Raw genomic sequence first — 14813 nt, forward strand, 5'->3', positions numbered from 1 at the left:
GCTTGTTATCCATAGGATTGAGCCTTAGTTTACTCATCTGTAAAGTGGAGCAATACGCCCACCTTACATGCTTTACAGAATTGGTAGAGGAATCAGTCGTGATTATGTTTATGAAAGCACCTTGAAAACTCAGATGAGCTCTATAAATACCAGGTGTTCTGTTATTCTGACTCATTTTAGTGCTTTTCAAAAGGGAAAGGTAGGAAGATCAATGTGAGAAAAAATGTTGAAATCTTTTACAGGCAATAAATCTTCTTCTCTGCTACAGCATGAAGCCACACTGAACCATGTCCACTGTTAGGTTAGTTGAAGGCTGTTGAAAAAATGAAAATGTCACTGTTATTTATGGTATAAGGCTTACCTGTTTCCAAATAGGTTTTCAGAAGGCATTAATTTATTGCCAATGCTGTATCTTGTATCACTTTGGCATTTGACTACGGAGGGAATGAGTCACAGAGGAAGGTAAGTTTTAAATAGACTTGGGGACAGGAAGAAACATCTGGATTAAACAGCCCCTCCAGGAAGTCAGATTCCTGTGGGTACCTGCAGGGACAGGCACAGGACAGCCACGGGTTGGTCAGTGAGGGAACTGTGTCCAGGTGGTCAGGTCTCGTTGAAGTTGAGCCCCAAAGAGGTGAGAGATGTGGGTGAGAGGCTACCAAAACCTGGAAATAGAGTCTGCTCAGTGGTGTAGAGAAGGTCACCTTGAGAGAAGCAGTGCCCTTCAGCCAAGGGGCACAGCCAGCCCCAGGCAGCCTCCCAGGGAGGCAGCGAGGGCCTGACTCTCCTCCACGCCACAGCTCTCTGGGTGGAGCTCCCCTTCGGCAGAATGGGAAGCTCCAGGGCAAGGTAGCCTCCTGGGAAAGAGTGAAGCTCTGGAGCGGCAAATGAAGAGTTCCAAGGAGTGTGTGTGCCAAGAGAAGGAGTCCCACACAGCAGTGCACTGCAAAGGCTGAGGGAGAAAGGGAAGTTGTGCTGAAGGAAGAAGAACTCCAGTAAAAGGGGATTGGGGCCAGGTGCGGCGGCTCACACTTGTAATTTCAGCACTTTGGGAGGCTGAGGTCGGTGGATCACCTGAGGTCAGGAGTTTGAGACCAGTTTGGCCAACATGGTGAAACCCCTTCTCTACTAAAAATATAAAAATTAGCCGGGCGTGGTGGTGGGCACTTGCAGTCCTAACTACTTGGGAGGCTGAGGCACGAGAATTGCTTGAACCTGGGAGGCGGAGGTTGCAGTGAGCCGAGATCGTGCCACAGAGGAATTGGACACCATGCACAAGTTATTTCAGATATAAACCCCAAACCCCCTGAAATGTTCTGCATCCCCTTAGTGGGTTTTTTTAATAACCTATATGGATCCCACACGAACTTTGGGAACCCTCAAAACGTGCTCTGTTTATCAACATCCCTCAGAGCCCAGTCAGTGCCATCTGTATTCTTACGCTGTCAGAAAGGCAGCTGCATGTAGCTAAATGGTCAATTCTTGTCTTTATTCAGATTGAACACATTTAAAAGTCCAATATTTTACAATACATATCCTAAATTTAGCAGTTAATAAAAGAACATTTGAATTCCATTGGCGCCCCTTTTAACAATAATGAACAAAGATGATGCAGTATAACTTAATGGAGAGCAAAATGCATTTTGTCAAGAAAGTGAGAGAAAGGGGATTTAAGAAATTATGTACCCTGAAGAACCATTCTCCAAAGTAATGAGGAAGGCTAATCTGAGCCTTACTGACTAAATAACTGCAAAATAAGATAAGCGATAAGAAAAAAATCTTTTATGTTTTTCAGGTTGAAATTCATCTTTGGGGCCAATTGCAACTGCAGACGTCAAAGGGCCTCTTAATCATGTTATGCCCTGCTTTGAAAACATTGCTGGCTCAACAAGCACACAGATACAAAGCAAATTTCTAAAAATGCCAGTCAAGGCTCTCTGACATCTTCTTAGTACACTTCATCCCTGAATACAATCACCCCTACATTGTACTATCCCAGGAACCAAGCCCTTCTACAAACATGACTCCCCTCATTCTCTACTCTGCTTCAACTGCCTTTTTTTTTCTCTCTCTCTCTCTCGCTCTGTCACCAGGCTGGAGTGCAGCGGCACAATCTCGGCTCACTGCAACCTCCGCCTCCCGGGTTCAAGCAATTCTCTCATGCCTCAGCCTCCTGAGTAGCTGGGATTACAGGCGTGTGCCACCACACCCAACTAATTTTTGTATTCTTAGTAGAGATGGGGTTTCACCATGTTGGCCAGAATGGTCTCAATCTCCTGACCTCGTGATCCGTCTGCCTTGGCCTCCCAAAATGTTGGGATTACAGGCATGAGCCACTCCGCCCGGCCTCAACTGCCTTTTCCATTGCCTCCTCCTTTCAAAATCTTTCTCATTCTTCAAGACCCAGCTCAAAATCTACCTTTTCCATTAGTCTTTCTCTAGAGAAGTCTTGCAGTTGAAATGCCTCCTTCTGCTGGACTCCCAGAAGAAGTTCCCATACCTCTGGTATGGTACTTCTCATGTCCTGCTATTTATGCTTGTTATATGAATATCTTTCTCCTAGTCACACAGGGGGTCGCCTGAGACTTCTCTATCCTGACCTCAACATCTAGAATGGAACCTAGTCCCGTTCCTGACATGCAATCAGTGTGTAACTGAATTTAATTAAGCAGGTTTTGCTCCATATACCAGTACTCTCAGAGCTTCCTCAAATTTCAGGTAGAAAATAATTATGTTATTTCATGCACTAGAAGGTATAATTCACCTGCTTGTAGTCTTTGGGTCAGGGCGGTGCTATTTAATGCTCTAAAAGACATAATGTACACAATGAAGTAAATAACTCATTTAGATCACTAGAGCTGAACTTTAATACATTGCCACTTCTAGTACACAAGTAATCTGAAGAAATGAATGGCTATCCAATATATGAAAGCAATTATTTGCTTCCTGCTGGAAGGATCAACTCCAATATAGTTATGCTATATAATTGGACACAACATGAATTTGATATTTGAATCTGTCATTTGATATTTTTAGGGCAGATAAATTTATCTGGTATTCTGGATGTGGATGAGTATAATTTTCAAAGGTGACTATTCCTAAGATTTGTTTGTTTCTAAAGGGTTTCAATGTTCTAAGAAAAAAAAAGCAAGCAATCAGTTCCTACATTTACAGTTATAATTACTTGGAAGTTCTGAGCCCATGTTTAGCACATATTAGTAGTGTTTCCAGAGCTTGATATCCAGTGGTCCATCTGCTAATACGTTAATATGCGACCAGTCCCTTATCTAACAGGCACACACCAAGTGTGTATGTATTATTTTCAGTGTTAATCGACTTTAAGCCTTCATGAAGACTGCAGATGGTCCCTTCAGCAGCCATACTTCCTTTCATTTGGCCTGGGGGCTCCAGTTAACTCTGTTGATTCTATACCCTTTGCCGCCCCCTCTCCCACCCACTGCCCACAACTCCTCTCCACCCTCCACCATCCCCCTCCATCTGGACTCGGATACCATCTCTTCACAAAGCCTTCTCCAGTCACGTCTCCCACACTCATCTCTGCTCACCTTTAAAACACTAATTTTAAATGAGTAATATTAATTCAATACATAAAAATGGACTGGCTTGCCTTGTTCTTCAGTTTCATGTGTATTAGCCTAGTCTTCTCAACTAGATTATAAGCCCCATGAGGGAAGAGACCACTTCTTAGATTTCTTTCTTTCTTTCTTTCTTTCTTTCTTTCTTTCTTTCTTTCTTTCTTTCTTCCTTTCTTTCTTCTTTCTTTCTTTCTTTCTTTCTTTCTTTCTTTCTTTCTTTCTTTCTTTCTTTCTTTCTTTCTTTTTTTGAGATGGAGTCTCGCTCTGTAGCCCAGGCTGGAGTGCAGTGGCGCAATCTTGGCTCACTGCAAGCTCCACCTCCCGGGTTCACGCCATTCTCCTGCCTCAGTCTCCCGAGTAGTTGGGACTACAGGCGCCTGCCACCACGCCTGGCTACTTTTTTGTATTTTTAGTAGAAACGGGGTTTCCTGGTGTTAACCAGGACAGTCTCGATCTCCTGACGTCGTGATCTGCCTGTCTCGGCCTCCCAAAGTGCTGGGATTACAGGCGTGAGCCACCGCGCCCGGCCCACTTCTTATATTTCAAACCAATTTCTCAATCTGTTCTAAGGAGTGTGGGCAGGAAACAGAAACCATCAACTTGGGCTACAGTCTGGCTGGCAATCTTTCCTGCAAAGAAATTTTCTTTGCAGTTGTATTAAATGTAGAGAAGAAAAAGATGAAAGGTAATATGACTCTTCAAGAAGAATAATTGAACAGTGAATGGTGACATGCTGTTCTCCAAGCTCAAGAAACACAGATGAAAAATAGACATTAATGATAGCAAAAGGTCAGGTGCTTAGAAGAATTTCTGACCAAAATGGTGTAGATTAATTAGGAATTCATTATTTATATCCTACCTACTTCCCAAGGATAGAGGCAGCTGCTGAAGGGAGGCTATGGTGTCTACTACTGAACTGAGAGCCTGGAAATGTGATTCAGGACTTAGTTTGGCTCTAACTTACTGTGTGTCTTGGGCAAATCATTCCCATACCCTCATCTATAAAATGGGAATAATCTCATCAATTCTTGTGAGGATTAAATGGGATCATATACAATATGTTTATGTGTGTATGTGTGTCTGTGTGTTTGTATATGTGTTTTATATATATAGTGTGTGTGTGTATATATATATATATAATTGTCAGATGCTTTACAGATGTTAAGAATTCTCTGTAGCCTATAAAAATCAAATAAATTCTCACTTAAATTAGGTTTCTATTTATCATAGGGAAACCTAGTCCATGCATCATAAAATTTAAAAGCTAAAGTTACAAGACAGACTTTCTATCAACAGCTGCCTAAAAAGAAATAGGCGCCCCCACCCCCAGCAGTAAGATTTGCCCAGCCTTGCCAGTTGTATTGTAAGTGGGAACCCCAAACTAGCTGACCTTACCTTCACTTCCAATCTTCACTTCCAATCATGATATTTTCATTACTCCCCTGGTATCATTCCCTTGATTGATACTCAGGATCCCATTCTCCAGATGAAGGAGTGTCTCTGTGAAAGGTAATGTCAATTAGAGTTCTCCCAGGTAGTACAAGGCAGAACCCCAGGACAAGACCAGAAGCTGGGTCCCATATACCACCCACTGAGGTTTCTCCTAATCCACACTGACACGAAGCCACGAACATGCTGGGCTGACCGCATGTGCTGAAAAATGAGTGTGGATCCATTAGGTTCTGAACCAAAGACCCTTCCTGCAGATTCCCACATGGGGATACATCAAACAGCACGTGGTCAGGGGCGTTGGGCAGCCGCGCCTCGTGGGAGGCAGCACCCAGGCTGGCCCAGCACATCCTCCCACACCATTCCATGTCCTTGTTGACAGCTCTGGGCCAGCCATGGAGTCCTGTCTGCTGGGAGTTTTCTGCCCTCGGGTTCTTTTCAGAAATCTGACAGGCCCAATAAAGGCCCAGCGCTGATGGAGAGGAGCTGGCTCCGAGTTCTCCCAGCAGCCCAGCGCTGCCTCCACTGACACAATGGGGCCGGCTGTAATCACATTACACCCTCGTCTTTCATAATTACCCTCTTTCTCCAAGTGACAGAGCATCCCAACGGCAGGGAGGAAACTATTTTTAAACGAATTCTAACAAAAAAAAAAAAAAGCACAAAAAAAGAGTGTCATTTTCCACAGATATAGTTCTGGTTTATAAATCACCCCTAAGGACAGAGTGGGGACCACAAATGGCAGAAGCTGGAAAATCCAAATGGAGCACCAGCCACCCAACCCCAGGAGGTCACTTCTCCTTCCCTGCCCAACAACCTTCACACTCATTTCATTCTCCCTCCTGCACCTTTTTTTTTTTTCCCTGAGGCCCCACTGGCCCATGTTGGTATTTTCCACCCCATTTTGACTCTGGGAAAAAAAGAAAAAGAAAAGAAAAAAGCTCTAAGGCATGTGGATACCTTCTAGCTACTTCTTTTCCTCCTCACCTTCCCAGTCCTTCCTCCCAGTCCCTCAAAAGTCAGAGGAGGTCATGTGGGGGAGGAAGAGGAAAAGAAAAACAACTTTAGGTGGGACACAAGCTTCAGCCAACCTGGGTGACCCAAGTCTCTCCCCACAGGCCTCCCTAGAGGGGAGTGAGCACCTCATTAACAAGGCACTAAATCAGCCTTGAGGATGATCCTGCTATCCACCGCTTACAAATTACCCGGAGACACCTCTGGTGCTGGCCATGATAATTATATTGATAAGGAAGCTGGAGTGGAGGACATGAATCAATGGAAATGCACAGATCTCTTGAGTATCAATCTATCGAATTACTGCAACTCTCTTGCACTCCCATTTGTAGGGTCATTAACCATCTGTCTTGCTCACAACTGTTAGTGTATCGTTGAGCCTTGGGTGTATTATCCATCCCTCAGGTTTATATTTTCACAGTCCACCTGCGAAACTCTTATCTGTTTCTCCACCAGCCTGGCACTCTTCCATTTTTTTTCTCCTCCACCTTCTCTTTTTTTTTCTTCCTTCTCTGTTTTTCCCTCTTTTTCCCCTGTCTTAGTCCACTTGGGCTGCTAAAAGAAAATACCATAAACTGGGTGGCTTATGAGCAAAAGAAATTTATTTCTCACCATTCTAGAAGCTGGGAAGTCCCAGGTAAGGAGTATCCTTACCTCTCTTTTATTTTGAGATAGGATCTTACTCTATCACCCAGGGTGGAGTGCACTGGCACAATCTCAGCTCACTGCAGCCTCAAATGACCCTCCCACCTCAGCCTCCCAAGTAGCTGGGGCTACAGACACACACCACCACGCATGACTAATTTTTGTAATTTTTGTAAAGGCATGCTTTCGCCATGTTGCCCAGGCTGGTCTCAAACTCCTGGGCTCAAGCAATACACCTGCCTTGGCCTCTCAAAGTGCTGAGATTACAGGCATGAACCACTGTGCCCAACTCTCTCTACGTCTTTTATAAGGGCACTAATCCCATTCATGAGGGTTTTGCCATCATGACTTAATCATCTCCCAAAGCCCTTACCTCCTAATGTCATCCTCTTGGGAATTTCAGCATATGAATTTTGGAGGGACACAAACATTCAGACCATGGCATCCTGCTTCTCCTACCACCAGTTTATCTCTTTAACTGGCCTATTTTGGTTATAGTCCTGGACTCTTACTCATTCTACTCTCTTTGACTCATCTGAGATACAGGAAGAGAGTGAAGGGCAGAGAGGAGGCTCTGCTAGTCCCCTCGAGCCTTCTAAGTTGTTGCGTTTGGAGACAGGTTTTGCATGTGGTTTAAACATTACCCACTGCCTCATACCAAAGACACAGAATGGGTCCCAGAACAAGTGGGACCTCTCTAAAGGAGATGAACATATCCAATGCAGCACTTCCAGACATGCCACAGCATTAGGCCAGGCCTTCCTCATGGCAAGCTGCAAAATCTGCCCGACAGCATCACTAAGAAGTGCCAAAGAGGCTGAGCGCGGTAGCTCATGCCTGTAATCCCAACACTTTTGGAGGCCGAGGCAGGTGGATTTCTCAGGTCAGGAGTTCAAGATCAGCCTGGCCAACATGGTGAAACCCCATATCTACTAAAAATACAAAAATTAGCTGGGCATGGTGGCACACGCCTATAATCCCAGCTACTTGAGAGGCTGAGGCAGGAGAATTGCTTGAGCCTGGGAGATGGAGGTTGCAGTGAGCAGAGATCGTGCCACTGCACTCCAGCCTGGCTGACAGAGTGAGACTCTGACTCAAAAAAAAAGAAAAAAGTGCCAAAGACAGAGGCCACCTGCAGAACAGTCAGCATTCTTTGCAATACAGAAGAATGGGAGGTGGCAGTAGAGAATAAAGCCAGAAGTGAAGTTTTCAGGAACACAAGAAAGAAATCCACTTTGAAATAATTAAGTGACATGAGCTTAGCAACACTACAGGCACATTGATTAAGCAGGCATTTAATAAACATTAGTTTCACTTCCCCCTTCAGCAGGCCTCAGAGAAAGTGAGAAAAATGGAGCACCTCATGCCATTCATTCTATCTTCTTTCTCTGCCTTCCCCTAGAAAAGCAGCACAGGAGAGAAGCAGAGAGGTTGATGGTGGTGTGACAAGGGGTGGATTATCATCCATCCCTTGGGTGGAGCTGGAGTGCGGGACACATTGGGGGATCTCAGAGAAGTGAATGAAGCCAGAGGGAGTCCATGAAAGGCCATGGGCTTCTGTAACTGCTGGCTCGGTGGAGAATTGTTCTGGAAAAATGACAAGTTTAGAAAATGTCACCCAGCTCCTCTAGGATCAAGGTTTACTGGGTTACAATTGCTCCTGATTTGGGGGACACTATAGAGGCTGGAGACTTTTAAATAAAGAGCCATCAAACAAGCCTCCTCTCAAGGAGGAGAGACTGAAGCAATTTCTGGGGAGATCGCTTGGATTGGTGGAGAAAACATTAATCTCAAAGTCATCACTGTCAGGAAGTCCTAAATCTGAACCCAGGGGGAGAAGAGTGTTGACTTGTAAGAGCTCTAAGTCTTTTCATGAAATTAGTATGAAGACCCTAATTAAAGCTGGCTGGAAAACAGCCACTAAGAGCACAGACCGTGGTCAGCAAAATCTGGGTTCAGTCTTGGCTCATCTGCTCATTAACTGTGCAATCTTGGTCAAATCCTTTGGCCTTTCCTGAGATTGATTTTCTTCATCTTAAATAATGGAGATAGAAAGAGGACCTACCATCACAGGAAAATCACCATAGGGCCCTGCTGGTTGTCTGCAGCAAGTCTGATTGACTGATGCCCCATTCTGATTGGTTGCAGCCCAAACCATACCAGTCACTAAATATCTTGACTCCTAAATATCACTGTTCTGTAGCTTTTAGGTTGCTGTGAGAAATAAATAAAATAATACAAGGAAAATGCTTAGCTTGACCCAATTACTACTAGTATTTGTTATGGGCTGAATTGTGTCCCCGCTTTCCAAAGAAGACGTGTTGAAGTCCTAACCCCAGAACCTCAGAATGTAACCTTATTTGGAAATAGGGTCATTGCAGTTATAAGTAATGAAGTTAAGATGAGATCATACTGGAGTAGAGTGGTTCCTCTAATCCATTGTGACTGCTGTACTTTTAAGAAGACAACCATATGAAGAAACAAGGAGAACACAGTGCACAGACAGAGGCACAGACGGGAGTGATGCATCTATAAGCAGAGGAATGGCATGGGATGCTAGCAGCCACCAGCAGCTGGGAGAGGGGCATGGGGCAGATTCTGTCTCAGAGACCTAGGGAAGAATCAACCCTGCTGATGCCTGACTTTGGACTTCTGCCACCAGAACTATGAGAGAATATAGTTCTGTTGTTTTAAGCCACTCAGTTTGTGATTATTTGTTACAGCAACCCTAGGGAACTAATGCCATATTATAGTGGGTTAGCTCCTCAAAACCCACTAAGACCAAGAATTTATAAAGTATCAGGAAAGAGAAGACCTCAATGTTCGTTCTAGCCCAATCGCTCATCTGATGCTTAACATCCCCTCTTCGACACTCTCATTAAGTTGTGATTCCGCTTGTACCTGAACACTTCCAGTGACCAGGAAGTCACTACTTACCATGACACCCAGGTAACTTTCATTATTAGCAATGCTAGTCTGTATTTTGAGCTAAAATCTGTTTCCTTGTAGATTCTCCCATTTGGTGGAAACCACTTCCCTGGGACCTTTTGCCATATACTTAGCATTTTACAACCCTTCAAATATTTGCATTCATCGAACAAGCCATGCTCTTGCACATATCATAGTTTTAGCAAATGTAAGTTCTTCTGTGTGAAATGAACTTTGGCCTTCTCCACCTAAAGAATAATCCATTAAAGTCAAGTTTGGTATTATCCCCTGATAGGGTAGGTTACGTGGTGGGAAAAAGCAATCCCCAAATCTGGGCTTCAAACACCAAAAGATTATTTCTCACATGACATGTTCTCACATGACATGTCCACTGTGAGTCAGCAGAAAACTCTGTGGTCACTCAGAGGCCCAGGCTGACAGAGCAGAGCAGCCACCATCTTGAACTCTGCCAGTCACCTCCAGAGAGAGAAAGCTCTAGGGTGTCTCCCATCAGCAATGTTAACGTACCAGCCCAGAAAAGACACACACCACTTCCTCTCACAATTCATAAGCCAGAACTAGTGCCATGGCCTCACCTAACCAAGACAGGGCTGGAAGATGCAGTCCTGGAAAGCCAGGCCAGAAATATTTGGCAAACGGCACTGATGGCCACCCCACCCACTTTGCATACCCCTCCCTGCAGCCCCCGGCAGAGTTGCTAGCATCTCCTCCAGCCTTCTCAGAGCAGCTGATGTATTTGTTAGCCATGGTAATTATCACATTGCATTGTCATTATATTTGCTTGTGTTTTCATCTCCTCCATGAAAATGAGAGTTTCTCAAGGACAGGTTAGGGCATAATACATGTTTGATATGTGAATGCATTTGAGAACAGTGACCATCTATCCAGTGTAAAAGCCAAATAACTTACAGGGGTTTACACGGCTGGGCATGACCTGGCCCCCACTACTTCTCTGACCTTATCTCCCCACAGGGCTCCCTTGTTCATTTGGCCCCAGCCACACTATGTCTCAAATTCACCAGGCCGGCCCCTGCCTCAGAGACTCGAACTCACTGTTCCCTCACTATCTATTCAGCTCACTACCCCACTTCTGTCGGGTGTCCTCTCAGCTGTCAGCTTATCAGAGAAGCCTGTCCTGACCACGCCCCATACAATGTCGACCTGCCCTGTTAACACCCCTGCTCCCTCCATAGCAGTTACCACTTCCTGACACAAACACAAACTCATGTGTGTTGCATTATCACATGTTAAATGTCACATAATTTCTATTATATAATACATTATATATGACATATATAATTGTCTGTGGTATTTATTTATATGCCCAACCCACCCACCCACACACATTTGAATGCAACTTCTATAAAGAAAAAGACCAGCATATAATAGGTACTTAATAAATATCTGTCAAATGAATGAATGATAAATGAATAAATGTACCCCCTGAGTCTTTACATCTTTGGGCCAAAATGCTAAACTTATCCCTCTCATATTATAGGATTTTGAGTCCCTTCAACATCCCAGGCACCTAGAAGTGATCAATAATCAGTGCAGTAAAGAGTAGAACAACATAGACCCTTGTCTATCTTTTATCCTATATTTTAATTAATAAGACCTACATTTGAATAAGATTTCGGGAGTTACAAAAATCACACCGTTGACCAACTCATAGCAAGTTTAGTTATCGACTAAAGTATTTAGTGTTTTTTACACATAAAGCTGTACCTTTCCCCCTCTATGTAATTGTGTAGCTGTCACTTTGGACCTAAAAGTGTAGGACCTAACGTTTTTCTCTCTTAATTTCCCTGTCACTTGTCTTCCTTTTCGTTGATAATGTCATTTATTCATTCACTTATTTTGAGTGTCAACTATGTGCAAAAAAGCTGTTATGTGCTACGGGGTGTTATGTGATCATTTTCCAATTCCCAGAAGAAAAAGTTATTTAGCAATATCCACATGGATCAGATAAACAAACTTGGGTTCAATGAGAAAGATAGCCAAGACCCCGTCTGTGTGTAAATGACTGATAGCAGAGCTGTTTCTGGAGACTTTCAATGATAGGAGGGTAGAAGTGATGCTCAAGAAAATCACGCCTACAGAACCTGAAAGTGAGAAGGCAAGTAGAGCTTTGGATGAGAGGCGGCTTTAGGAGCTTACAGTTAGGAGGGCAATATGATTCCAACATGTCACTCTACCTATCCCCAAGGTTTATTTACCTTGTCTGGAAGTGACCAACAGATCATCATTTCCCACATTGCTCCAAGGATCTCACCCATCTTTGGATAAGGCTGTGTTAAGGATTGGGCTTTTCTGCTGTCCACAAATGGATAACACATTTCATATGTTCCAGCGATTTCAGGGAAGTCCTTGACTAGGGGAAGAACTGGAACAATTATTCCACTTGTCTGCAAACAATATTTATTTATGTTAGTTAATGCCAGGTTCTGGGTGAATATTATACAGATAATAATTCCATTAGCCCTCCAACCTGGTAAGATAAGTACCATTATTATCTCCACTTTATAGATAGAGAAACTGAGGCACAGAGAGGGTAAGTGAAACTGAGGCACAGAGAGCTTAAGTGATCTTCCCACAGCTACAAAATGAAAGAGCTGAGGCTTGAACCTAAACAGAGACTCTATAGGCTCCAGAGTCTATAGTCTCAACAGCTCTGCTCTGGTCTGCTCCCTGTCCATATTGGAAGCAGGGACAGACTATAGTCTAGTATATAATGCAAGGGCTGAATAATAAGGCATGATTTTATACTAGGCACTAATACAGGTTACTCCTAATAAAATCAACCATCAGGCATTTTTTCAGAACTGAAATTGAACAGACCAGTATCTAACTTGAGGATAACGGAGAGGGATTAAATTAGTTGGAGAATGATTTAACCTTTTGCTCACTGAGCATTTTCTCATGAATTCATCTTTCCATCCTTCCAGGGATCTACTTATCCACTTATTCAACAACTATGCACTCAGCACTCTCGCCGTCCTGAAGCGACGGTCACACATTGCAGATAAGACATGGTCTGACCGACAAGGACTTAGCAGTCCAGGTGGGGAGAAGCAAGCAAAGGAAACCCACGGTCTAGCATGGCAAGTGCTGTCAGAAGTGGGGCCTGGAAGAGAGGGACATGAATTCAGCCTGCATTTGGGAGAATAGCAGAGGAGGCAGGAGGGAAAAGATGAGAGACAAATGCTCATGGAGAAAAGAACATTGAATCTGACCCTAGCAAAATTTTCTAATCGCGATATTCCTGGGAAGATCTTAGAAATTACACAGTTTCCATCAAAGACAAGAGAAAATTGAACACTCTTTTCAAGAAAAGCCCTGGGACATAGTAACTGATAACACAGGTTTTGGAGTCAGACCTGCATTCAAATCTTAACCTCTCTTGGAAGAACTTCCTCCATTAGAAGATGGGGCTATTCATAGTGACCCATCATAAGGTTGTCCTGAGGGTCATGTAGGCTCCTGTGTGAGGGGCACAGCACAGTCTGTGCTGAGTGCAAATACAGTAAATCCTAGTTGTGACCTTCTTCTCCGACGCATAGTCACACTCACTTGGTCCCTTAGTCCTTAATCTTCTTAGTAGCTCTAACTTTTAGAACCAAGTTTTGTAAATCTCTTTTCTGTTTTGCATAGAGAATACAAAAGGAATAAAATTTCTGTAAAACTGATTTGCATCCCAGTGAGTTTATTGTACTCTATGGTTCTTGGTGACTAGGTAACCAGCAGAGGAGCTAATTCATTATTTTACCAATTTAAACAGGAACTTGGAAGAAAAGCACCTGGTGGTCACAGAGCATGAGGACTATACTGACAAGAAGATTAAAAGAAAGTTCAGCTCACACAGCCCTAGATAATCACAAATGTACCCAAGGATTATTAACAATCACAATTACCTGGAACTATATTATTTACCTGGCTGGTTATTCGGAAGACAACTTGTATGGATAGATGAGCTGAGAGGAGCTCATGAAGTTATTTTGAAGTGGCTGGCAGAGTCCCTTTGCAATAAATATCTGGGGAAATAGGAGAGGACACCCAAGGCTCCCTGGTCCAATTTCTCACCTAGAAGTGAAAAGAAACTCTGAGTTCTCCTCAGAGGAACAGCCCATCCACAGGGCCCCAGCCCCCAGCCCTCATGTTTCCTCCAAGAACCATTTGCCCACTGTGGGACCAGACCTGTGTGTTCTAGATAAGCCTTTTGAGAAAACAAAATAGTATGCAGAAGCAGTGTCCATTTTCAGGGGTCCAGTCCTTTAAGGAACAAAGTCCTGGGCCTTTATGACATTGGCAGCCACTGTCCCTTCCTGACGCCCCCCTTGAAAATCTCTGGCTGCCTACTCCTGAGATTTGTAGGCTTGTGCAGAGCCATGGTGCCAAGGCATAGGTCTCAGAGGTTGTCTCTTTCCTTGGTTTCCGTTGCAGATTCCCACAACTCCATGCTGTGTGCTGCAGGCTGGTCCTGAACCCAGATCTCTGGCTGAGAGGATGGGGGCAGATGGGGAAACAGTGGTTCTGAAGAACATGCTCATTGGCGTCAACCTGATCCTTCTGGGCTCCATGATCAAGCCTTCAGAGTGTCAGCTGGAGGTCACCACAGAAAGGGTCCAGAGACAGTCAGTGGAGGAGGAGGGAGGCATTGCCAACTACAACACATCCAGCAAAGAGCAGCCTGTGGTCTTCAACCACGTGTACAACATTAACGTGCCCTTGGACAGCCTCTGCTCCTCAGGGCTAGAGGCCTCTGCTGAGCAGGAGGTGAGTGCAGAAGATGAGACTCTGGGAGAGTACATGGGCCAGACCTCAGACCACGAGAGCCAGGTCACCTTTACACACAGGATCAACTTCCCCAAAAAGGCCTGTCCATGTGCCAGTTCAGCCCAGGTGCTGCAGGAGCTGCTGAGCCGGATCGAGATGCTGGAGAGGGAGGTGTCGGTGCTGCGAGACCAGTGCAACGCCAACTGCTGCCAAGAAAGTGCTGCCACAGGTAGAGTCCGGGAGCTCGCAGCGTGGTCTCAGGAGGGGAAGGAGAGGGCTGAGCAGAGAGGGAGAGTGAACAAGAAGGACCAATGCACTTCCAGCAAAAACGCACTCCCAGCAAAACCCCGGCATCTCTTCACACGATCAAAGGAAAAAAGTGTCCTA

At 44.4% G+C, this 14813-nt stretch overlaps 1 protein-coding gene across 2 annotated transcripts in view; it reads left to right on the forward strand.

The window, feature by feature from the left end:
- The window catches only part of TNR (tenascin R), a 430410-nt gene that overhangs the window by 325100 nt on the left and 90497 nt on the right, over positions 1–14813 (forward strand). For both annotated transcript variants that reach the window (XM_003824687.6, XM_034941169.3), the window contains exon 3: positions 14094–14655. In XM_003824687.6, coding sequence (XP_003824735.1) covers positions 14157–14655 — 499 coding nt within the window. In that variant the 5' untranslated portion in view covers positions 14094–14156. The remainder of the gene's footprint in view (positions 1–14093; positions 14656–14813) is intronic.

Source organism: Pan paniscus, chromosome 1 (assembly GCF_029289425.2).
Source record: "Pan paniscus chromosome 1, NHGRI_mPanPan1-v2.0_pri, whole genome shotgun sequence".
NCBI lineage: Eukaryota > Metazoa > Chordata > Mammalia > Primates > Hominidae > Pan > Pan paniscus.